At 34.2% G+C, this 27,820-nt stretch overlaps 1 protein-coding gene across 1 annotated transcript; it reads right to left on the bottom strand.

The window, feature by feature from the left end:
* Window positions 1–2,385: 2,385 nt before the first annotated feature.
* Window positions 2,386–27,359, bottom strand: LOC128545898 (uncharacterized). Its single transcript, XM_053529570.1, has 5 exons — window positions 27,203–27,359; window positions 21,971–22,445; window positions 20,619–20,693; window positions 18,756–18,996; window positions 2,386–14,780 (listed from the first exon to the last, which is right to left on the bottom strand). Exons 2-5 carry the CDS (start codon window positions 22,427–22,429, stop codon window positions 12,094–12,096), a joined length of 3,462 nt encoding a protein of 1,153 aa, XP_053385545.1. The 5' UTR covers window positions 22,430–22,445; window positions 27,203–27,359; the 3' UTR covers window positions 2,386–12,093.
* Window positions 27,360–27,820: the final 461 nt, after the last annotated feature.

Below are 27,820 nucleotides of genomic sequence, written 5' to 3'. Positions count from 1 at the left end.
TTTGCGATTCTACCGAGAGACCGCAGAAACGCAGAAATATTGCCCCCGCAGAAATAACCCGCTATACGGTACTGACCGGAAATGGATTTCCATGTTCTGTTCGCAGCGACCTTGACCTTCAACAGAGTGACCCCAAAATCAATAGGGGTCATCTACTATGCATGTCCAATCATCTTTTAAAGTTGCAACATTCTGGGTTAAGTGGTTCTCAAGTTACTGACAGGAAATGGTTTTCCATGTTCAGGCCCCTGTGACCTAGACCTTTAATAGAATGAACCCAAAATCAATAGGGGTCATCTTCTTTGCATGTCCAATCATCTTATGAAGTTTTAACATTCTGGGTGAAGTGGTTCTTAAGTCATTGATTGGAAATGGATTTCCATGTTCTGTTCGCTGCGACTTTGACCTTCAATAGAGTGATCCCAAAATCAAAAGGGGTCATCTACTATGCATGTCCAATGATCCTTTAAAGTTGCAACATTCTGGGTCAAGTGGTTCTCAAGTTACTGACAGGAAATGTTCAGGCCCCTGTGACCTTGACCTTTAATAGAATGACCCCAAAATCAATAGGGGTCATCTAATCTGCATGTCCAATCATCCTATAAAGTTTCAACATTCTGGGTCTAGTGGTTCTTAAGTTCGAAAATGGTTTTCCATGTTCAGGCCCCTGTGACCTTGGCCTTTGATTGGGCAACCCTAAAAACAACAGGGGTCGTTTACTCCATAAGCCCTGTCGCCGTATGAAGTTTGAAGGTTCTAGGTCAAATGGTTCTCCAGTTCTTGATCGGAAATGAAGTGTGACGGACGGAAGTACGGACGGACAGGGCAAAAACAATATGTGGTGGAGACATAATAAGGCACTGCCTCACTCGGGAATCGATCCGACTTCAACTCGTCCCATAACATTTGAAAAGACTGCCTAATGACAGCACTCTAGACAATTTGAAACCCTTCCACCTAATACTGGCTTACAAACAAAAGCTTTGGTTGAAAAGGAGCATGCCTTTGATAAGGAAGCTGGCTCAGAGAGGGCCATTTCATCCACCCAAATATACTAATAGTTAACCCTGAAGCTTTAATTCACCTGAACAAACATTTTCATAAATGCAACTACTGACAATCAAATGACATCAATACCTTTTTACCGCTCACCTGGCCTAGCTCACACTAGATAGCATAGTATACAATTTGGCACAGATTTCATAGAGACAAACATGTTTTATGTACATCAGGTAGATCATTAACCTAGGTTTTCAATGATTTGACCTAGTGACATAGTTTTTGAACTCGGGTATCTCACTTTTGATCTTTACCTAGATTCCTTACAGATAAACATTCTAACAAAGATTTGAAAAACGGCCTCTACAGTGTTAACAATTTTACTTAATGACCTCGTTATTTCCCAAGAGACCAAGTTACAAATTTATCCTAGATTTTAAACAGACAAACATTCAAACAAAGTCTCATCAAGACCATGTAGACAATGTGGCCTTTTGAGTTTTAAAAATATCTTTCTATAATCTGAACTAGTTTTTGACATAGATAACACAGTTTTGAAGTTGGCCTAGACTTCATAGACAAACATTCTGACACAGTTTTAAGAAGATGTGGCCTTTAGAGTGTTAAAAAGGATTTTCTGACCTTATGACCTAGTTTTTGACCTCATGCTGTCCAGTTTTGACCTGGCCTAGATTTAATACAGACAACAATTCTGAATTTTCCTAAGAAGATCAATATCAAAATGTGGCCTCCAGAGTGTTTACGAGTTTTTTTATATGACTTAATTTGATTCCTCTGGTAGTCCAGTTTTAAACTCGACCTAGATTACAGAGAGACAAACATTTTGAGAAATTATTTTAAGAGATCAAACAGAAAATGTGACCTCTAGAGTGTTGACAAGGTGTTTCTTTGATTTGACCTAGTAAACTAGTTTTTGACCACAGGTAACCCAATTTCAAACTTGACTTCGAGTGTTAATATTCAAATTGTTGATGAAGCACAATGACAGACACAGGGTGATCACAATAGCTCACCTTGAGCACCTTCTGCTCAGGAGAGCTAAAATCAGACAAACTAAAAATCATAAGCTGGCAACTCTCTGCAAACAAGACTGGAATAGACGGACACAGCAGGTTAAGAGCATAAACTAGAGACACATTAGCCTTGTTGTGCAGGTTTAATACTTTTACCTGCCTTGATTGTAATTTTGTAATTACTCACTCTTTGTTACTATGCTTGATAATCCAACTACTAATTTTGCTTTTATACAGACATAAGGAAGGCCTTGCACCAAAACTTTATTCACTGAATAAGATGTCCACCTGGTTAAATTTTTTCTATATACACAGAAATTAAGTATGTATCAAAACTAAAATAAAGAAAAAGTGACTTGCTTTAATCTGTATTTTACAATCATGCATCATTTTTTTCAATAAAAACATAGAAAAAAATTATTCTCTTTAAATTTTAAAGAGAATATAAAAGTTCATGAAAAATATTACTAAATATAAGTATGATAAAATTACATAACACAAGTGAATGAAGTATTGCCATGCCATACAATGTCCTCTACTGAAAGGCACCTAATTTTCTCTACTGCAGTATAACATAATGAACTTATATCTGTCAATTATCGCATAGTGCGGCAATTTTCCTTTGGTCTTTGCAGTATGTTAAACATGGTAACACACATTAATACTGCAAAATCTGTGCTGTTATTTTACAAAACTGTTCCGATATATATCAACACAGAAATCTCTATAGAGTTTAATTAGAAAAAAACTGTTGCGATATATATCAGCACAGTAAAACTGTTCCGATATATATCGCAACACTTTTTCTCTATCGAGGTCCTATTGAGGGAGTATATTTTTTTCCTTTCAAAGAAAAGATGATTTTAGCTCCAATTTACATTTCACAGAGAAAGAATTATCACAAACACCTACATTTATAAAGTAAAAGAAGAAATAAACTAAAATATTTCAAAAACTCAATAGTTATCGCCAAATTCAGAAATACATGAAATATATGAAATTCTGAGATTTCTCCAATGTTTCTATGATTTTGATTTTTACAAACAAAACAACAAGTTTTACAATATGTTTGGCCAATGAAATGCAAAGATTTAAAACCAATGCAGAAATCTGTTGGATACATTTATCTGGGGAACACATTTTCTTAAACAGAAGTTTTAGTGTTTCAGTCAGCGAGGCGCAGAAAGGGAATCAAAAGAGTAAAAGTAATAATAAACAAATTTAAATGAAAATAATATATTAATTTTAATGATAGATCTAAAACTATGCGATAAAACAGTTATAATATGTAATGCTCGTGTGTTACAAGGATATATCAGAGCTAGGGGTACATCTCGGTATTTTTCTCTGCACATATCTGTCTCGGCCTACCGGCCTCGACGATATGTGCAGAGAATAATACCCTCGATGTACCCCTAGCTCTGATATATCCTGGTAACACACTCTCACACATACTATAACTATTACTGATTTATAAACAATATTGTACTATATATGCAGTATGTTATAACAAAACACTTGGACTAAAATTTGCATATACAAAAACCTACAGTTGTTTTCATATGGAACTTTTTTGCTGATTATAAAATAGTTAACATATAAGCAGAGATGGTACCTAAGGCTATGTATTCAACGACAACAACAAACCAAGTGCAAAACTGAAGTGCATATCGCTTATCGCACACTAGCAATATTTAAACATAGCACCGTACAATAAATACGGGAACTTTTGACAGCGACATCGGCTTCGTTGTTTTTGGCGGATTAGCTAAAGAGAGGAGATTGTCATTTCCTTTTAACTAACACAACAATTCTATTTATACTAAAGAACGTTATATTAACAGAAGTTTCTGTAACGGCAGACTCCGTAAGGTAACTGCGATTCCGCACGCCACGATCAATATGCAAATTAGGTACATTTGAAAACACAAGGAGCGGGGTATGAAAAGTGCAATAACGTCTTTCGGTAAAGTTTTTGTATGGTTTTGGTGTGACCATCAGATAGAATATACATTCTTATATCTCGTATATTGGCCTTGACTATCCTTCACGAACGAAATTTGTAAAATGTTAAGGAATTCGATGTCATAAAATTCATATAGTCTATTTATATTTTTCCTTACGAATAATGTTTTCTTTCCTATGACCATACCATAAAAGTAAATCATCAGCAGTAATATATAAACAAGTAATCTTAATGTTAGCTCATTTGAAAATGGAAGATAATGCTTAACTTTTTGTTTCACTGACTTCACTTTTCCAAGTATGACCAAATTTTTCGGATTAAATATTGCCTTTCAGCATGAGAAATTAAGTATGCAAGTTAAACAATTATATTATTGAGGTACTACAATATTGAGTTTTTAACAGAAACTTATATCAGATACAGTTTGAATTGGTACATGCACCATCTCCAATATAAGTCATTTATAGTAACAACAAAAAGAAATTATTCCTAAGTTTTAAAAAATCTATATTATATAAGTCCTTGAGAAACTCTTTACCAGGAAGAGATAGGTCAAAATACACCCAAAATTGGATGTAACCTGCATATTGCACCACAGAAAAGTGGTCTCGATTTTTCCCTTTTTCCAGTAATAACTAAATACAATATAATCTATTTATAGTAACAACAAAAGGGACATAATTCTAAAACAATGGTGTCTCATGGTGGTGAACAATTGTGCCAAGTTACATCAAAATCCCTTAACGCATGAAAAAGAAAAGCATTTAACCTTTGACCTGTAGGTGTGACCTTGACCTTAGACCTACTTCCTGGTTTTTGTGCATGGCAATCCGTCTCATGGTGGTAAACAATTTGTGTAAAGTTACATCAAAATCCCTTCATGCATGAAGACGAAGTGCTCCAGAAAAAGTTATTCTTGTAACTGATGTTTGGCCTCTAAGCGAGACCTTGACCTTACACCCAGGGACCTGGTTCTTACGTCTGACACTCCGTTTTATGGTGGTAAACATTTATGCCAAGTAATATTAAAATCCCTTTAGGCATTGTTGAGTTACAGACTGGACACAAAAAAGGCCGTTTTGGCCTTTGACTTCCGAGTGTGACCTTGTAGCTAAGGGCCAGGATTTTGCGCATGACACATGGTCTTATCCAGGAAAATACTTCTGCGAACTGAAATTTAAATCCTGTTTTGCATGACAAAGTTATAGACCGGACAGGAAAATTCCTTCAAGTGTGACCTTGACCTTTAAGCTAGAGTTGTGGGAGTCGCATCATGGAGAACATTTATGCCAAGAATATTGTAATCCCTTGATGGATGACAGAGTTATGGATAGGACAAGAAAAAAAACTATTCATCTTTGACCTCCAATTAGGACATTGACCATTGAGCTAGGGATCCAGGTTTTGCGCATGGCACGATGTCTCATCATGGGTCCATTTGTACCTCGTAGTATCAAAATCCCTTCATGGATTACAGAGCTATGGAACGGACAGGAAAAAAAGCCCTGTTTACATTTGACCCCCAATTGTAACCTTGACCTTTGAGCCAGTGGGCTGGGTTTTGTGCATGACACGTCGTCTCATCATGGAGAACATTTGTGCCAAGTGACATTAAAATCCCTTAATGCGTAGTCAGGGGACCAGGATGTTTTAATAAAATACGCATATAATTACGAGACCATTGGATAGGGCTGCTTGAATAAACAAGGAGTAGCAAGGAATAGAAAACGACAGCAATATTAGTAATAATTCTATCTATTACATGCAATAATGCATTATAACTGACAATAACATACAAAATAACACTCCTAAATCCTTATTTATCAGAAAACTTGAAGTGCACCAGCTCTCAAATTGGGACAGTTGCCTTGGAAAAAGGTAAATGTCCAGTATTCTTAAGTATCATAAAATCCGTATTTTAGGATTGATTTCCTTAAATTCGTACTAAAATGATTTTATATATATACATTTTACATGTAGTTGTATTCAAATAATGCTAATTCATTGATCCTAAAGTTTGTAATCCGAAATCTAGGGAAAGGTTCATAAGTTACTTACTATTAGTAAGAATGATTTAAGATTGCGTGATAGTTATTGTTGACAAATATAATTAATGGCGCCTTCGCAACTGCCCCGATTAAAGTGAGGCTTATCGCTATTTTAGAAGAAATGCCTAAACTAATTAGATAGCACTTCGGAATTTCTTAAGCCAATCAGAATTTGGTAAGATATCTCTTCCTTAAATACGTTAACATGGTAAAATTACAAATAGCATGGCATACAACAAAAAATATGAACAGTAACATGCAATGACAACATATCTCGCATGTAATATCAAATGGTAAAGAACATTTTAGACTACGCTGACCTAAAATATAGTGCGGACTTCTTTCACAAAAAAAATGTATAATAAGGGACAATACATCATTATTAAAGATCTTATAAAAATATGTTTCTAATACCGTATCAATACACATTAAACAAACTGATAAAAGCATGCTGCAGTTGAATATGAAATTGAACGTATTTCAACTTGCTGCAATAAACAATTAACATGGCAGACACCGTAAATTTCATGAATAGTTTTAAAGAATTGACATTTACACAAAATACAGATGAGTACATGAAGTCAAGTTGATGATTTTTTTTTCCTTACAATTTAGTACAATGTTGTACTCAGAAATACAAAATAAAAATAAATAAATCAATGCATGAACACGGGAGAAAACATGCAAAGCAGTAATTGGCATTGCAGAATAAAAATATGTAACTGTCATTCTTCGTAAATATATACATTGTCATCATGAAAGAAATCATTATAGCATTGGAAGAATGTATAGAACATGAGGCACATATATCTTACAATTCTATTCAAATGACTCCGTAGCCAAGATGACTGAATATATTTTTCTTTTTTTTCAGGGCATGAGTTCAAACACCATCGGTATCATATACTTTTAGATGTTTTTCTCACTTTTTAACCTTAACATTATTCTAGTTATTTGCTGAACGAATTTGAGATAAAACCTTTTTTTTGTACGAACTGATAAGATTATCAAGGGATAAAAAAATCTAGGAATGTTCTATTAGACGGTGATTCTTTTACTTAAATGGGTTGCATTTGATATTTATAGGTTATTAGCTTTGTATCGGGAAATATGCACGAGTTCTTCAGCGGAAATATTGCGCGACTATAGAAGCGCAATATTCTTCCACTGAAGAACGGGTGCATATTTCCCGATGCAAAGATAATAACTTTTTTATTACATACGCATCTACACAAGTAAATATAATGTAAATATCATAGATTTGTTCATTAGCCTGAAAAAGATTGACAATACTGAACTAAGAAGAAAAAGTAGTGCAACAACACACGCTGAATTACGTCAAGCACCCGATATGAAATTCAGGCGTCAGTGTATGGAAAAATATTGACGTTTCCGGTACCAATGCAACTTAACGAGGAATAAAAACGAGTATGTAATAAGATGTGATATTCACCGGATGAGGGCAATATTAGGCAATAGTCGAGGTTAATATTTACCCTCTTCCGGTGAATCATATCGGTCAATATTGGCCTCTTCGGTGAATATAACATCATATCCAATGGCTCAAGAGTCAATAACTGTTTTATCATATGGGTAACATAATATAATGAGTATATATATTTTTGTTTTTGTTAGGGTTAACGTCACGCCGACACAATAATAGGTCATACATATGTGATATTTTCGTACTCTTAATACTGTCAGTGATGGACTTAAAACCTTACAAAGGAAATCACTGAAAAGTATATTTCCACATCTATTGATAATCCGAAGGCTTTTTAACAGATAAAAATACAGTATCAATAACTTTCCTAAAATGAAACAAGTCAATTTATTAAACACTGTTGCCTACAATAAATGCAAAACAAGCGTAAAGCAAATGGCACTTTTGAAGCAATTAATGTCAAGTTAGACCTTTTTACAGCTACACAATCACAGATGAAATGAAAACTTTCAATCTCCTCATACTGTCAAAGCTTCACATAAAATACAATATTACAAAGTGAGATAAAAATAGACTTTTGTGCAAAACTGGTATCAAATATAAAAAAAACATACAATAGATATAAAGCAATATAATGCGTATCAACTGTTCATCCCAAATATTAGTTTTGCAACAAGAATCACTTTTAAAGGGTTATGCAAGAAAATTAAATACCAAAATTAAATATACTCCTTATATTATAACAAAAGTATACGCATAGTTTACATTCAATCAGCCACCAGAGATTTTCGAATTTTGATTCACTTATTACTTTATAATGCCGGATAATGCACTACTTGTTTTAGCATGTTTAGAGTGAATCCATTAATTAGACCATTTAGTGGTGTGCTGATATGGTGCTGGCTAGATGTAATAGTAACTTAAAGTTTTTACTTGTTAAACTATTCATAGGTTATACCTTACGTATTGATCTTCTAATGAATTTGTTTTCCTGTCAATTCGTGGGCTGTGTTACTGCAACACCTTATTTAATTAAAAGGTCAATAAATATTCTATAACCTATACATATTCATCATTAACATTATAATACGCATGCATTTGAATGACATATTTGCGTACCGTTATAATTATACTTTAACCTCACAAGAAACTTGTTATAGAACAAAATATGGCTTTTGGAGTCTTGAACTTTATCAACCTCCTACAACCTATTAAAAAGGAATCATAATAGATACAACTTTACATTATACAAACTATCAAAAATACAAATGTATTTATCTATAAAATTCATTCTACAAATAATATTTTACCGACTGATTGTAACAGGTAAACATGCATGTCAGCAGCAGTATGCCAGCTATTCAAAGATAATTCAAAACAAAACTTGTGACTGTTGAAATAAATTCTGAACCACTCACATACATGTTTTCTAAAAATGTTTTGTTTCAAGGGGGAATCTTATGTCTTCGAAACGCAGAAGTAAAAATAAACAATCTTTTAAAAGCAGTATTCATAATCCGAAAGCTTTCCAATAAGTCAAAGTATCGAAAAATGGATTCATTATTAATAATGGCCATCTAGAGAGAAAATGTTTTTATCATTGAAATATTTTTAAATAACGTTGGCATAGCCTGGATGAATAAACTCTAATGTCTACTAAATATACATTAATCATTTGAACAGGTGACTCGTATGAAACAGTCGTGATCTGTAAACATAAACTTCTTTAAAGTACCTGAACCGTAATATCAATCAGCAATTGCTGTGGCAATACTTCGACCAATAAGTTAGTTTCTACATTTATTTAAACCTTTTCCACATACACATATAAACACATCTAGATAAGCAGCATTATTCTATTAAAACAACGTATTACAAGAAGTATATGGCTATTCCATACAGAATTATAAGAGACTATTCAACAATTTACATGTTATACACAACTACCATACATTTAAAACAAAGTAATTATTAAAACAGCAATAATGCGAAAAGAGTGGCTAGATAAAACTAAAATAATTTCCAGACTTAATGAAGGTTGCCCAATAAATCTACGAAGGGCATAATCAGTGATTATGTCACTCTACAATATGCTATTATTACTGAATACATATCAATACTTAAACTAAGATATAAAAACTGATAGGCTAGACTAAATATTATTATTACATTTTATAACTAAATTACCTAGAAAATGAAACTCCTGCCAGTACATGGCTTTCCATGCAACAAGAAATATAAAAAAAACGTAATCGAACGGAATTTGCCAGTTGACATTACGGATCACATACCTTAAGTCACACATTCAAAAATGAAGTGACAATATTCATTGTCATAAATTACTACAGTTCGACATAGAAAAATAGGTAAAACACAGCGGCATGAAACAAAAATATGCACATCGTTATTGTATAGATATATAATACAAAAGTTCAACCAGAATAATTCTTTATATATAATACAAGAGGAATGTACTACTATAGATATGATACATAGAAAATAAACTTGCTAGATTGTACAAAAATGACTATACAAGTAAATATTATATCAAACTTATATTCTTTCCTATTATAACAAAAAATACATGTATATAGATTTATCAAAAACATTATTATAATATGTACATTTAAATGACATGTTTGCGTGCTAAATATATTCTAACTTGCCCGTAAGGGGTAAATATGACGAAAAAGTCTACGGAATAAGACACTCTATTTTGATGGTCAGTTTATGCTAGGAAGATGTAAAATCTTTATTGATATAATTAACTGAGTTAACTGAAGTAAATCAAGCATGAAAAAAATTAAAATAATTTCATATCAAAATCTTGAAACAATTTGCTTTACGTACAATTACAGAAACGAAATGAACTACAGATTTTGATCCTTTTGATTGATATTGCATGTTGAATCATTCAGACATGACTTGCTAACTGATTTAATTCTCTTCTTTCTCTTTCGATGAATTTATTCAGTTTTAGTTTGATTACATTGACAGACATATCATGACTAGGTAAACACTTGATAACTGTTTGTAAAACGTTCTCTGCACTACTTGCAAAGATGCAATAGTTTAATTGATTAGAGAACAAATGCGATTATTTCATTATGAATATGTATTCTGTAATGAATCATGACCATGTACGCTTAGAATTTTTACACCTTTGTCTCTATTTATGTATTCAAAGAAAAGTTACTTTAACTACTTTTGTAATAATTCATGCAGTTTATATAATGTGTGCTAAAACTGATTATTAATTGTAATTTATGTTGCGTTTGAAATGTATATTCACAGAAAAGTAGAAATAAAGAGCAGACACAATATAACTGCATTTTTTCTATAGGGGAAGCGGTTGACTGTTTCCGACAAAAAATATTTCGCAATTATTAATGCCTTTATTTTACGACAAGAGTAACGTTTAAAATTGTCCAAGGAACACCCTTATTACCAGATGTACTCCGCCTAGGGTGATGTGTCTGCTGAAGTCGATTACGGTAATCGATAATGATGGGTATTGGTGTTGGTTTTTATAATATCATATTTCACTGTAAGATCTGGTATGACTTACGTAGATGTGAATGCCTTAATAAACAATGTAATAAACCCTGACTGATACCTTTACGAAATAAGATTAACATCTTACAGGGAAATTCACTACAAAATTTCGTCTGTTGATTTTGAATGTTTAACAAGGGTTATCTAATATGACCTTCGGCCTCGTTATGTGTAGAAAAAAATCCATTTCACTAAAACCATACAACCAAGCATGTTTTGTGATCAGTTCTTGAGAAATTAAGTTTATTAGTACTTCTACATTTTGCCCCTTCAAAGTGACCACGGTTCTGGTTTTCATAAATGGCCCAAGATGGAGTACAACTACAGGGTGCTGTTTAACCGTCTATTACGGTGGTTTCCTCTATGTTTTGTGATCAGTTCTTTAGAAATTAAGTTTATTAGTACTTCTACATTTTGCCCCTTTGAAGTGACCACGGTTCTGGTTTTCATAAATGGCCCAAGATGGAGTACAACTACAGGGTGCTGTTTAACCGTCTATTACGGTGGTTTCCTCCGTTTTCAATATCTTTCAGACCATGGAATTATTTATAGTATGCAAAGTAAATACATTCTGCTCAATGCTCTTCTCTGCATGTCCGGAAGTGATTATCGTTGGAGTGCTCGGCAAAAATACCCAAATAATTGAGGTTCGCACGCATTAAGTGTATAGTATTTATATTATACTTACTAAAGTTTAGGGTTAGTATTACAATGGTTACAAAATACAAGAACTTATATTCATTAATGATAGTTATCATTCAAATCGTTTGAATCCGGTATATAACGGAGACAGATCTAATAGTCACAGTCTCTGTAACCGACTCGGTTTGATGGATACTGTTTCATAAGGGGTTTGCGCAGCATCCCTAGCAACCGTCTTGAACGTAACATGTTTAAACGGTAATACTGAAAGTATTGATTGAGACACTGAGTTCTATTTTCGAATCCACCTTTAGACAATTATTGAATGATGTCATTGAAGGTAGTACTTTACTGTTTACGAAGACATGTTTGTCAACGGCATAAATCTGCATTTTAGATAGTTTTTCAATTGTTCTGATTCTTTGCACTAGATTTCGCATCCACGGGTAACACGGCATCTGGCAATATGTCTCCAGTTTCTGCACTTTGAACAGACACTTCTTCAGACAGTTTGTTAATTTGATCTGAGGATTTAGTAATTCGCTCATTCTCAGACAGACATGGTCCCGGATTCTGATTTTGGGCGAACCTTTGTAATATATCAGCTACTTGTGTTTTGTTTTGTGCTTGTGCAAGCATCAACGGAGTTCTACCTTCTTTATCGGTAATAGTGTGATCGAAGCCTTTTTCCAGTAATAATGTTAAGGCCACCTTTTTGTCACTCATTACGAAATCATGCATAAGTGATCGTTCCTCTACAGCTAGATGAATGTCCCTTTTAAACAGCTCTTCAACTACTTCCGCTGCATTTAACGCACATGCTACGTGCAAAGGCGTTTGACCTTTTGAATTAACCATGTTGATGTTTTTTGTGCATTTTCTGCACAGATTTACCGCAATATCTCTGAACACTTTCTTACTAGTTTCATCTTTTTCTTTGACAAACTTCCTTATCGCAACATGCAGGGGCGTATTTTTTTCTGTATCAGGAGTCATTTCGTCGCCATGTTTCTCTGCAATTTCCTGAAGTGTACTCACAACTTTGCATTTTCCTTTATAAATGGCATACAGGAAAGGAGATCTGTTTTTGGCGTCAAAAACCTTTGATTTAACATTTTCGGCCAATAGCAATTCAATGAGCTTATTGTTTTGCTTATATGCTGCAATATGGTACAATGATGCTTTTTCTAAATCATTACCATTAAATTTTGATAATGTGAATGTATTTTGTGCTTGTGAGGGATGTTTTTTTAGAATTTGCCGAACAATGTCTAAACATCCATCAAGTGCTGCGATATGTATTTGATACTGACCACTCGGTTCGGTAACACCGAAGTGTTTTTGTAACAATGTTATTGCCTGGTTTGTTTTCCCAAGACTGATCCCCGAACCGGACCGCTTCAAAGCTTCATAGGCCAAAAGGATCATTTGCGAAGTTACTTTTTCTCCATTCCCTAGAAGGAATTCAACTGCTTCACACGAACCAATCATTGATGCAATAATCAATGCTATACGTGTTTCTTTTTGCAAATCCTCTGGATATTGCCTCATTTCATGGAAACTAAGCTTCGCCAAAATCGATAATTGTTCATTTTGCCAAAGTAAGAATGACGGTAATCTGACCGCAGTTTCGTTTTCATTAAGCTCCAGAAACTTAAATTTCATCAGTTCTGATGTAATTGTTCTCAACTCTGTTGTAAGAAGCGTTTTGAGATTTCCTTTTTTCCTATTTGATTCAATGAAGACTTTACAAAACTCTTCACTGGCAAATATCGAATGTTTGAAGATAGAATAATTCTCCAATGACGTTGCATTTATTTCTGTACCTGGACCAAGGCTTGGTTTTGAGGCACCTGTCATTTTAGATTTGTCCGGGATCACCAGATCAGCTATTCTGAGACTAAGCTGATCATATCGGAACGGCTGAAGTTGGAAATTAACGTTTTCTGATTTCCGTTGGTCGCTTCGTTCAGATTCCGTCTCATTAATTATTGTTGTAATTCGGACGTAATTTTCTATAAAAGCCACATCGCATAATTCTAAAACTGCTGTTGCATTTCTACGATATGCAATTAAACCAACAGCATCTCGGACTACATTGTGACTGAAACGAAAATTGTTTTCCGTGTCTAATATAATGAAACCATCTTCATGCGTATGAGTGTATAATACTTTGCGGATATTTCTTATTTTGTTCTTGGGTTTATATTGGAGCTTCGATATAGGAATTTTGATATCAACTGAGGTTTCCGGAACAGAACGCTCCAGATCTATACACGTTAGTGTTTGCTTTTTTTGGGCCCATAAAACAAAAAATGCTACTAATACGTCATCGTTCTCAGTTATCTCAGAAATACATTTCATAACGTGCACCATTGGTTTTTGAAAAAACTCAACACCAGTTTTATATATACTTGCGTTATTGGCAAATAACCTTGCGCATTCTGGAAATCCTATCGTAAAAGATGACCCGTGATTTTTAAGTTCTAACTCACTTATTCTCTTAAGAAGTGTAGCATGTTCTTTATTTGAAGTTGAGGAGTGGACATTGCTTGACCTACTTTTGGCAATAGCAAAATGTTTTTTTAAAATCGAAAGCTTTTCGTCTGTACGCAGTTCGTTTGAAAGAAGAGTGTAGATATTCTCTTTGCCAAATATGTTATCAAGATACAGATCCTGCATTGCTTCTTGCAGAATGTATGTCCTAGAAGTAATAACGACGTATCGCATACGCTGAGGAGAATCTCTAACCCATTTTACAATTCTAGGCAAAATCTTTTGCCATTTTCTGCTTTCTTGTTTATCAAATACCTCAGCACCAAACATGTCATCAATTAAGATTGCATCAAATTTACAATTTTCGAAGCTTATATTCTCTATATCTCCCATTGTTCTTACTTCCATGCATCCTGTGTTTGATATGTCATTGTCTGTAAAAAGCATCTTCGCCATTGTTGATTTTCCCTCTCCAGGCGCACCGTTTATAACAACAATATTGCAGTCCAGGAGCTTCTTTTTCACCTCAAAGTACTGTTCTGTCTTCACGAAATACTTCTCCGACAACACCTCTTTTATATCTAGCTGACAGCGAGCTGTTATAAAAGGATTTAGAGAACTACTTACAATCAATATATAGATAGACAAGAAACCCATGGATTCTCTCCAGAGATTACTAAACATTTTAGTCTTGAGAACGTTTTTATGACTTTAACCCTCCCCATCCTCAAAGCAAACGTGGTCATCTATTGACATTAACAATATTACAACGTTCTATAGCTATTGATCAGAAACGATTATAGGCTAAAGTCCACAGTTAACGTAACATATGGCCTACTAATCTAAAACAATAAGTTTTTATCAAGAGACCAAGGGCAGATATCTATTAAATTTTTGCCAACTGTTGACTTAACTCTCCTCCAGTTATTGACTGGAAACTGTTTCTAGTCTCAATAACCTCCAAATATTAATCAAACACCGTTTTCAGTGTAATGTCCATGTGACCGTTACGTTTCATCAACTTATCCCCAGAACAACAGGGGTTACCTACCAACCAAACATTATCTTATCATATGAAGTAGTTGATCGGAAATTGTTTTCAGTCTGGTTAGAAATACTTGCTGGGCAGCTACCACCCTTCTATCAGTTCTAATTCAACTTAATGCTTTTACATTTAACCTGACCTGTAAAATATATTTTTTTTACTTTATCTTTGTGATGCACATAATCCCTGAGTTCTTACTCTTTTATAACAGCTATCCTTGACAACGCGCCTGCTAGTCATAATCGTTAACGATAATGCTAAGCAGTAAAACATAGACAAAGACATCTATAGATATCTGTGACATTGACCTTAGACCAAATTACTGCTGAAACAACATGTATCAGACAATCATCATATGATGTTTTCTAGTTATTGGTTGGACTGACCAACCAACACGAGCAAAATAGTAGCCACATTTTCGTAAAGGAGGCAACATTAAGTAAATCTAGTAATAAGAGGGCCAAGATGGCCCTAGATTGCTCACCTGAAAAACACACCATAACAGTGTAAACATGTTTGACCTAGTGAATTCATGGAAACAAATATTCTGGCCAGTTTGAATTAAGATTGGACCAAAAATGTGGTCTCTTGAGTTTAAACAAGTATTTTCTTAGATATGACCTAGTGACCTAGTTTTTGACCCCAGATGACCCATATTCAAACTTGACCTTGATTTTATCAAGGCATTCATTCTGACCAAATTTCATGAAGATCAATTAAAAAATACAGTCTCTATTGCATACACAATGTTTTTCTTTGATTTGACCTATGACCTACTTTTTGATCCCAGATGATCCATATTCAAATTCGACCTAGATTTCATCAAGGCAATCATTCTGACATAATTTTATGAAGATCAATTGAAAAATACAGCCTCTATCGCATACACAAGGTTTTTATTTGATTTGACCTAGTGACCTAGTTTTTTAACCAAGATAGCCCATATTCAAACTTGACCTAGATTTTATCAAGGCAATCACTGTGACCAAACTTCATAAGGATCAATTGAAAAATACAGCCTCTATCGCATACACAAGGTTTTTCCTTGATTTGACCTAGTGACCTACTTCTTGACCCCAGATGACCCATATAAAACTCGACCTAGATTTCATCAAGGCAATCATTCTGACCACTATTCAGGAAAATCAATTGAATAATACAGCCTCTATCGCATATACAAGGCTTTTCCTTGATTTGACCTAGTGACCTGGTATTTGACCCCAGATGACCCATTTTCAAACTCAGCCTAAGATCAACTGAAAAATACAGCATCTATCGCATACACAAGGTTTTTCCTTAATTTGACCTAGTGACCTAGATTTTGACCCCAGATAACCCATTTTCGAATTCGGCCTAGATTTCATCAAGGTTATCATTCTATCCAATACTAATGAAGATCAACTGACAAATACAGCATCTATCGCATACACAAGGTTTTTCTTTGATTTGACCTAGTGACCTAGTTTTTGATCCTAGATGACTCATTTTCAAACTCGGCCTAGATTTCATCAAGGTCATCATTCTGACCAAATTTCATGAAAATCAATTGAAAAATACAGTCTCTATCGCATATACAAGGCTTTTCTTTGATTTGACCTATGACCTACTTTTTGACCCCAGATGACCCATATTCAAACTCGACCTAGATTTTATCAAGGCAATCATTCTGACCATATTTCATGAAAATCAATTGAAAAATACAGCCTCTACCGCATATACAAGGCATTTCCTTGATTTGACCTAGTGACCTGGTTTTTGACCCCAGATGACCCATTTTCAAACTCGGCCTAAGATCAACTGAAAAATACAACCTCTATCGCATACACATGGTTTTTCCTTGATTTGACCTAGTGACCTAGATTTTGACCCCAAATAACCCATTTTCGAATTCGGCCTAGATTTCATCAAGGTTATCATTCTGTCCAATACTAATGAAGATCAACTGAAAAATAAAGCCTCTATCGCATATACAAGGTTTTTCCTTGATTTGACCTAGTGACCTAGTTTTTGATCCTAGATGACCCATTTTCAAACTCGGCCTAGATTTCATCAAGGTCATCATTCTGACCAATATTCATGAAGATCAGTTGAAAAATACAGCCTCTATCGCATACACAAGGTTTTTACTTGATTTGACCTAGTGACCAAGTTTTTGACCCCAGATGACCCATTTTCAAACTCGGCCTAGATTTCATAAAGGTAATCTTTCTGACCAAATTTCATGAAAGTCAGTTGAAAAATACAGCCTCTATCGCATACACAAGCTAAATGTTGACAGACGACAGACGACGGACGCCGGACATCGAGTGATCAGAAAAACTCACCTGAGCATTGCTCAGGTGAGCTAAAAACAAACGGCCAGTAACTCTTAAATATTCTGTAAGTGCACTGGTGTACACGCAAGTCAATAAGTGAATCAATACATAGAATGAAACGGTAAATTCATTAAAATGTAACAGTTAAATACATAACAGCTAAATATTTCGACTGAAACTTGGTAGTATAGTCTCGACAAAGATTTGTTTGCAATTCGGTTCCAGCTGAGAGGTTCTCTAAATCATTTCAGCTCAACAAACAGTCTCAGCGCCTATCAAGTTTTGAATCCAACATACAGCTAAAAGAAGTAATCTGATCAAACTCGTTTTTTCCTGTACTACATCACTAGATAAACGATTTTTGTGATCACTGACCGAGTCAATTCAATAATCTATTGCAAAATAGTTATGCTAAAGCCGGTGCTAATGGAGGTAAGGGGTTTGCAGTTCTAATGGCTTCTCATGAATAGGCTTTATCAAACCGAGTCTGCTTTTCAATTCTTAGTCGTGTTCTGAACTTCAAGAGGACTTCCAAAACATAATTAACTGTTTCAACAATTACATCTTAGTGTTATGGAGCAATATACCATCTGCTGTGGCAGCGTTTTGCTATAGCCCTTCACCCGTAGAGCTTATAGTGTTGCACTTTTTATTACCCCTCTTGAACATTTTCCATCAAACCTAGTCTGGTACTAGTTCGCTTTGTTCGGTTCAAAGCTTCCAAGGATCTTCCCGTAGATTTATTAGTTTTGGTTGGATACCTCACAGGCGTTCAGTTGGAGGAGTTTTGTAAAGAGTAAAAGTTTGTATCTAATACTATTTAGCTAGGAAATCAATAAGCTATATGGACAGTAAGTTGTGAGGGTGTAGCAATTGTCATTACTTGTCATGAAGATAGCCAATGAAGCCGAGTTTTTTTAAATATGTTGCCTCACTGCGTTCAATGCTTTCAATTTATTTTCTTATAGGTTTTATTAAATAAAAATTTACTTGACAATAAAGATTTGTTTTGATACACTGACAGATAGGCGGTACAATGTCTTAATCAATATATTAATCAGAAGGACTATGATAACAACAATAAACTAAAAGATTATATATTACCCATTCTGAAAAAGAATTACAAAAACTACCGTTTCGGCATTTTTACATTCAACAAAAATTAACAAATCTGTTCCAAGTTCTAACTAGTACTTAAATAAATAACTCACCAGTAGGATCTAATCTCTGATAAATATTTTCAACCTGCTCCTGTATTTCAGTTTGGTTTAAGTCTAATGTTTGAAGTAATCCAGTAAGTTTGTCATCAGCTTCTTTCCAGTCTTCTCTTAGCTGTCTAATATGGTCATCCAGACTATTCACTCTTTCTTCGTCTAACGGCTTATGAAGCAATTCATAGATCTTTTTGCAAACTCCGGGAATAGTATATAAATTTCCAAGATGAAGAAAAATCTGAAATTGTGTGTCAAACACTCTTACAAAAGATACGGAACACAAACCTCCTGTCGGAAGTAACAGTTTTGCACCAAACGTCAGAAGTTTATTCAAATGCATATGTCTGAGATGTAGAGGCATTTCCGTAAACTTTTGTAAACCTTTCTACAGATAATGTCCGTGTCCTCCTTGCAATTATTTTTAATTACTCTTTAATACTGTCTTAAATCTTTTGCTGAAAATACTGATTAGCAGACTCATTGCACACCTCTTATTTTTTGGCTTGCTCCACCCCCTATTTTTAATGTAATGGCCCCTGATATAGTAAAAAATGCACATTTTCACCTAATTACGTGCCTAGCTCAAAAAGTATTTGATGTAATTTCAGGAAACCTTGCTTGAGTCTTTATCATATTGTGACCTTGCACACTTGGCATTCTTCTTGAGAATCTTAGGGCTTATTACAGAGTTATGGCCCTTGAAATAGCAAAAATGGGGGGGGGGTATTTTGTTTGTGATGCTCATAGCTCAGAAAGTATATGGCCTTGAATAATGAATCCTTTTCATATAATGTTTATTGAGGCTATACCCCATTAAGACTGCAAAATTTGAATTATTGCCTTTTATTTGAGACAAATGTACCAGTGGGGGTACACCCTGTGTCCTACAGACACATTCTAGTTATAAATCTTAAACAATATTGTATAGATATTTATATTCTGTGTATTCTGTGTACATATGAATAGGAGTGGTGAAGAAATGATGTAGTTAATGTGAAAACATGGTGAAATATAGATTTTTTTCGAATGTCTCACCCAGAACAATGCCATATACTAACCAGTCCTATAAAGATTATTCAAATCTAGTCAGTAATAAAGAAAAAGTAGTCCGAGCAAACTTAAGATTAAAAATGGCATGATATTTCAGGGGCCTTAACTCAGCCCAAAAATATAAACAAAAGAATTACGAAAAGATATGCCTGAACCTCTAAATATATTTGGTAGGAATTTCACGAGTAGCTGCAGAAATGTTTTCTAGAGAAACGTTTGTAAAAGACAGAGTAAGACAAACCGACGAACAGAGGACAGACTACGCAAAATTAATACATATCCCCATATATACAGTGAGGAATGTGGAGGCAAAATTATGTATGAACATTTTTGAATTAACTGTTAATACATTATATGTACATGAATGCTTGTATGGCGGACATTGCAAAATTTATTTTGTCTGTCGATCGTCTGTAGACTTAACGGACATTTCGTTATTAGTATAATGATGTCCATATCCAGTTCTCCAATATGCACATAAAGATTAAATAAAGATCTTTCTTAAAGTTCAAGTAAATGTACTATGGGATGGTCGCAACCGATGTCTATATCCATATCGGGCAGGGGATAAAACACACGGACAAAGGCCTAATAGACAAGTCATATTCCAGGGAAGAAGCTACCTACTTATCACTCCAAACGGAAATGCATGTACGTGCACACAAACCGTGTAAAAATAATTATTATAACACAAATTAAAGATAAAAGTAAAAAAATATAATAAAACAAAAAAAACAAACATTTTAAATATAAACTCAATATGATATTTTTTTCAAACAAAATAACGTCACAAAAATGTTAAACACTTACCCGGCTAAGGTCACCCCAATAAGTCCAAAAGTCTTCTGCTGACAGCGATATGCTTGTATCTGGAATGTCATGGAACTGAAAATGAAAATCAAACAAAAAGTGTTGTTAGCTTGATGGATTCGATACTTACACATAAAACCAAGGAAAGAAGATTCAGTCTCTATAACGCCACTTCTTAAAGCAAGTCCCGTAGCAGTGTTTGTATGTCTGTTAAAACCAGAAACATCTGCTCAGAAACAGTAAAAGAAATAGACAGAAAAGGACAAAACTAATACATAAAGGAGTATTATTCGTTAAATGCAATCAGCCTACATAACAAGTTTAAAGGACATGACAAATTTCTCAGTGCAATGCTTTTTGAATATCCCCAGGTGGTGGCTTTTTGGCTAAAATAACATAAATATCAAATAAGTTTTGATTTCTACATCCTCTGTTCAAGTACATGTATAAAATGTCCAAAACAATCTAATGTGCTGATTAATTTCTGTTTGTTTCTTTTTCAAGCTAAAGGAAATGACATATTAGACAGGAGTGGGCTAAACCCTGTTTCTAACCTCACCTGGAATATTTGTTTAGCTCCTATGTCAAGTGGTGTTTTAGAGATCCTTTCACATTTTCAAACACAACATTTATAAAATTCTATTTCGTTAGTTTTGTTTTTGCTTTATGTGTCATTTTTTGTTTTGTAATTAAGGGCCATTATGTTCATGAATTTCTACAAGTACAAATCGTCATCCACATGTAACTGTCGACTTTTCTTAGTTTATCAGAGACCTAGGTTGAATGATTTCAGACACAATGTCTTCCATTAAAATGTCAGGGAGATCATACGCCTCGCATCAGACTCGCGACTCCACGATACTAAAATTAGTAAGATTGTCTTGCAGTATAAAACGTAGTAAGGGGTGGTTGCGTAATTGTTAGGGTCTCAGCCACTCGTGGGTTCCAGTCCCACTGTGGTGTAGCCCATATTTTCTCATATGACACCAGTATTGCTTGTTCCAAGAAGCGTACTAGAAAATTATTCAAATGAGCTTTATGTTTTCATCACAGTCAAGTTAATATGAATTAGTATAAACTAAATCGGATCATCACAAATACACAAACACCAAGTAATACAAAAATACTGAAAGTATTGACTGGCAACGAAAAATAAATAAAGAGGATAAACTTAAACATCATGTTAAATATTGATCGGCTGGTGCATATAGGAAAAATGACATATGTAAACTAAAATGCCAAAATCATCAAGCAACATATACATTCATATAAAAGTTGTAAGGAAGAAATAACAGACTGAAAATAGAGGTATTGGTCTATGTAACATATCAAGAAAAAGTGTAAACAAATACCTTATTTCTGTAACATCTTATTCTGGCGAGATCAGCTATCACAGATGTCACATGGGGATAAATTTCATGTAGTTCTCTTCTCCACATAGCTTCTGAGCTCCGGTTGCAAAATATGCAGGTTCTTAACAAAAATAATATCAATGTTAAGTCAAATTTACTGGAGTCTGCCTCACCACTTTCAGGAAAGAGCTTCTCGTGTTGATGTTTCTTCAGAATAACTGGTTTATTATTTCTGCCATAATAATAGTCTTCAATATTGTCTCTGTATGCTCTCAGGAAATCGGACAGCTCTCGTTTATTGTCTGGATTATCTTCGAGTTTTATCGTGAGTTGCATTTCATAGTGCAATATGCCCCTGCATACATATCCACCTACATCAGTTATCAAACTGTAGTATCTATATGCGTACTTTCGCCCATCTTCAGGCTTTGGTGTCGTCACTAATGGCGGCAGTGACATATTACAGCAATTTTGCCTACAAATATATGTACATGAAATCTATTAATGTTAAGAATTCTCTATGCAGTTGTGAAACTTTGTAAAATGCCTCTATCCTAACTTAATTGTAATATAAAGTAGCACATGAGTGTATTAGCTTTGTAGAGATAAATAGCTGATGTAAGCAAATATTTAGCATCGTTGTTGTAGCTCTTGTATTGATCTAAAGCCTTAATTATGGAAATGTCTGGAGTACCACTGCCTATTTTCCAAAGGAAGATATTCGTATCTTTCTTATTGCTTGGTGAGCAAGACCGGCAAATATACAATACATGGGCAAAGGAAGAAGCGGTATGTTTTACAACGAGACATACAGGATCGAAACAATTTGCAAAAATGGTAACCAGTTTAAGACACAGTGCAAACAAATGTAAATTTTATGATGCAGAGAAAATGACAAGAGATCACAAAGAGTTCGAGCTTTCTATCCAACGAGTCCATACGAAACTCATCAACATTGGGCAAGGCATTACAAATAGCTTAACTCTATTACTTAGAACGAATGCAGACACAGTTATATTTTCGAGCTTAGAACAACGTCGATAAAATGAAACCTAGACCGAGGGAAATAAACGCTAGTAGTAACCACCATAAAAACACTGGAACAAAATCCTTCTGGGCAGACATTAAATGTTCAGAAGATGAGCGGGAAGTGTTGAAACTCATGGCATTTGGACGTATCAACATGTCAAGCTACGGCGCCAATGCTACAACTTCTACAAACTCAATCACTTTTTGAAGAGGGGTCGAACAAACGGGATCCGAACGTTGAAATCTCCGGCATGATCAACAATATTTAATCACTTTTCAAAACGGATACCGGGCATTAAATCACTATCATGAATAATTAACTATAGTCTGTCGCTTTTTCAAGATGCGTCATACAAAACGGATCCAGAAGGTCTGATATTCTAGCATGAATAACCATAAAAAGGAACTGGTATATAACATTTGATTCGGTTTTTCTTACTCTATGTAACGATCATGCTGCGAGAACGCAACATTGAAAGTTAGCACAGGCTCATGCAGGGGTAAATACCTAACCTGCAATCCGTAACACATTCTCCCCGAGATAAAAAAAACAGTCCTTTACAAATATAAGGATGTATTTCAATGTATTGGTCTTCTTGAATGAGAATGTGAATTGCATTTAAAGCCAAATTTAAGTCTAGTTCTTAATCTTTGACGCCGAGTAGCTAAAACCAAATTTTAAAGGTGAGCCTACTGAATGGGTTATCAGCTCAAACAGAAAAAGTCTATCTCGACCAAAACGTTCCGTCATGTGGTCCAATTAACCTATGCCTATGCCTATGATGAACGATATAAACAGCAAAACTTAGCGAATAGTCGTTCCTCCCTATATTTGATTGCGCACATGGGTAATGGAGTTTCAATCTTGAAAAAAGCTTCATCAGGACTTTCAACATTTTCATCTCCATTTCCTAGATTACAATTTGATGTAAAGTCAACACTGGGTGTACTCCAAAGAAAAATCAATGAAGAGTTTCACATGTAAAGTAGTAGACATATTGATGTGAGGTAAAACAAGAACTGAGCGCGGTGAAATGCTTCTAAAAGTACTTTTTACGCGTGGACATTCTAAGAATGTGCGTTTCAACCCTGATAAATGCATCATATGTGTAAAAGAAGTATTTTGTGATCAGACAAGATGATCTAAACCCTCTGCAAATATAATGTACATGCCACTTCCCCTTATGCTTTACTTTATTGATAACTCATTGTTTACTAACCTGGTTTTGAGACATCATGTAGGTCAATAGTTATTTATCTATCCAATATCTATGGTGTTCCAGAATGTTCTATTTCGATACTGATAAAAATGGTGTTAGAATTATTTTAAAGACTAGAATATTATTGGTTTTTCTAAAATATTCTTTTTTTTATTCTTAGTGATAACATGAAAAGTTCTTGAACCTTCCATGATAATTTAAATAGGCAGCTGTCGAGGACAGGACAGAACCTACAGCGATCTTATTGAAAAACTTTCCTGTTTTTGGTTGCGGGTTTATCCCGCTACCAAAGTTAAGTGTATTTCTGACAATCATGTAGCATCTTTATTTGATTCCAAATCACATCCAAAGGAATTTGTTCATGTGCTACACAAAGTAGTCCCATTCATGAACAATGCGGATGAATTATCAATGATCAAGCAGTTCTTATTCATCCTCTATCCATTCGCACTGGCCATTTAGATTATATAAGATCTGTCAATGATTAGGTATTCCAGTCCATGGTTGCATCACTGACTTCCATCTGTTAATGTACGGTCAGGCAGAGTTTATCTTAGATATGAGGCATATTAGTATTTGTTTCTTATACATTTATATTTATAGATTGGCATTTAAAATGAAAATAACTCTAGCAAAACCCGCAACCACCAGACATCTCAAGGCTTTGATTCTTAATAGTAAAATATCACCAGTTTGGACATTTAAAACTTGATGGATATACATTAACATCTTTGAAGAGAGAATTCCTATTCTATGGACATACTGAATTCCGTTTTGATTTTTTAAGTAATAGTTATAGTATGTGTCAGAGTGTGTTACCAGGATATATCAGAGCTAGGGGTATATCGAGGGTATTTTTCTCTGCACATATCGTCGAGGCCGGTAGGCCGAGACAGATATGTGCAGAGAAAAATACCGAGATGTACCCCTAGCTCTGATATATCCTCGTAACACACGAGCATTGCATATTATAACTGTTTTATCGCATAGTTTTATCATTAAAATTTGTATATTGTTTTCATTTAAATTTGTTTATTATTATTTTTACTCTTTTGATTCCCTTTCTGCGCCTCGCTGACTGAAACACTAAAACTTCTGTTTTAGGAAATGTGTTCCCCAGATAAAAGTATCCAACATATTTCTGCATTGGTTTTAAATCTTAAAAATTTGCATTTCATTGACCAAACTTATTGTAAAACTTGTTGTTCTGTTTGTAAAAAAAATCAAAGAAAAAGAAACATTTGAGAAATCTCAGAATTTCATATATTTCATGTATTTCTGAATTTGGCGATAACTATCGAGTTTTTGAAATATTCTAGTTTATTTATTCTTTTACTTTATAAATGTAGGTGTTTGTGATAATTCTTTCTCTGTGAACTGTAAATTGGAGCTAAAATCATCTTCTTTTTTGAAAGGAAAAAAATTATACTCCCTCGATAGGACCTCGAAAGAGAAAAAGTGTTGCGATATATATCGGAACAGTTTTACTGTGCTGATATATATCACAACAGTTTTTTTTTCTAATGAAACTCTATAGAGATTTCTGTGTTGATATATATCGTAACAGTTTTGTAAAATATCAGCACAGACTTTGTAGTATTAATGTGTGTTACCATGTTTAACATACAGCAAAGATCAAAGGAAAACTGCCGCACTATGCGATAAGGAATTTGGAATTATTACTTATTGGATTTAAATTTGACCAGGACAGGATTTGGATTATTCTTGCATATTTCAAATGGAATTTATGGCTAGTTAATATGTTCTAGGTATTTGAACTGTTACTTTTCTAAACAAATTTGTTGTTGTTAATAGTTGCTGGTTTGTTTTTCTGTTTCCCTCAGTATTTTAAGTAACAAGAATTTCCCCTAGAAGTAACAGAAGAAATATGCGGAATATTATTGGGACGAACCACAAAGAGGCCAAGATTACTATCACAAACACTCCCGTACTAAGTTGTTTAAATCCAAAATTAAGATTAGATTAGGATTAGGGTCTTGCATGCTGAAGGACGGCTGCACTATGCTCTCAATGTTAATACAAATTTAAATACCTCTTTGAACACCATTAAAACGAAAAAAAAAAACTTTTGTGGACTCTAATATATCTTAAAACAATTAAAGCATAAATTATTACATTTTCTGTATGGAAATTTGTCAACACTTTGTTAAAAACCCATAGAATTTCTCAAGATGAAACACAACGTTAAGCAAAGAAAACGACCTTCATAACATTTAATAACATGATACAATTCTCGTCCATATGATGTATGTAATTACTTTTAATAGAATCTAGTTGTTCAATGTTGGTCAGTTCGCAAATCCATTGTAAACTATCAAAATAATTCATACTTATTACTAGCTATCCGCGGCTCAGTTTATTTCATATATAATGTGCAGGTAAGGCATTTATGCTATTAAGCAACTAACATTTCAAGATATCTTTATCATTGTACATGTCTGAAATATGTATATATAACGCTTAAGGTATTGTTTTTCTACTTAAGTAAGCTTTTACATCCACCAGAGAACTAAAGTGGCAAAAATGACAAATAAATGTAAAAAATATGTTAACCCTATACACCTTTATTTGAAGTCGCTAATATGATATCAGATTAAATATAAACCAGGCATGCGCAGCAAAACTTTATTTTTATCTTGAGGGGTATTTCCGTTACTTCGGCCTATAAAATCAAAACCGAAAGTACATCTAAAATGATAAAAAGAAACAATTAACCGTCACATATAATTGTATTATAGACAGTTTTAATACTTCATTATTTAAATATATTGTTGATGTCATGTATTGTTAAAATAATCCAATCAATTTATAACAAAATGCAACTTTATCAATTAAGTTACATGTATATATTTGTATTACGTTCCCCTAAATTTCTTTATTTTTTTTGTTTGCTCTTAACTTTGTGATACCCATGGCCTGTATATCTTAATATACGGAAACTTACAGAAACTTATATACATACCTTCTGATCCATGTACGAAAAATGAACTACATAATAAAGTTCCTAAATAGTCCGGGTATATACTTAAGGTGGCAGGGAGCGGTTTCGTAGTTTTGGCCCCGTCGATTTTCTGTATAAACAGGACAGGGTAGATACAAAGGCATATCTATCATACTGGTTATTTATCATTATCAATTCTTTAATATATCTGGGGAATGAGGACAATTAATGATTCTACATGGCGGGTGTTTTAAAATTCCTAGCTCCGTTCTTCCGGTTGAGGCTAAAACATAAATATCAGAACAAAAAGTCGGCCAGACGCGCGGCTGTCATCCATCCACTTTTTTTTCAAGTGAAAATTAGGGAAATAAAGTGGTGGTTGGCAGACACATTCCACACCACCTGGGTATGCATCTATGTTCGTACTATACATATATGCTACGAAATATGGATTTAAAAATATATAATGGGTGAATGGCAGAGTTCAAAGTGAGGCCCGGTTAGGCTATTTTTGGTCTATAAAATTTGGGTGATTTGGCCGATTTTCACTACATCTGGCGTGGAAAGCGACAGGTGTATAGAACCGGAGAGTCGTCTTTATGTAGTCTATAGTGTCTGCAATGGTCCATATTAGTTTCA

The sequence above is a fragment of the Mercenaria mercenaria genome, chromosome 18, assembly GCF_021730395.1.
Source record: "Mercenaria mercenaria strain notata chromosome 18, MADL_Memer_1, whole genome shotgun sequence".
Lineage (NCBI taxonomy): Eukaryota > Metazoa > Mollusca > Bivalvia > Venerida > Veneridae > Mercenaria > Mercenaria mercenaria.
This window is presented reverse-complemented; position numbering and strand designations above follow the sequence as displayed.

What these genes read in the sequence shown, in the direction of transcription:
- LOC128545898 (XM_053529570.1), bottom strand. Translation starts at nt 22,429, where the DNA reads ATGTCACTGCCGCCATTAGTGACGACACCAAAGCCTGAAGATGGGCGA. An exon ending in TAAGATGTTACAGAAATAAG is followed by an intron (nt 20,694 to 21,970) that starts GTATTTGTTTAC and finishes TTTCATTTTCAG; the next exon opens with TTCCATGACATTCCAGATAC. An exon ending in ATTGGGGTGACCTTAGCCGG is followed by an intron (nt 18,997 to 20,618) that starts GTAAGTGTTTAA and finishes ACACAATTTCAG; the next exon opens with ATTTTTCTTCATCTTGGAAA.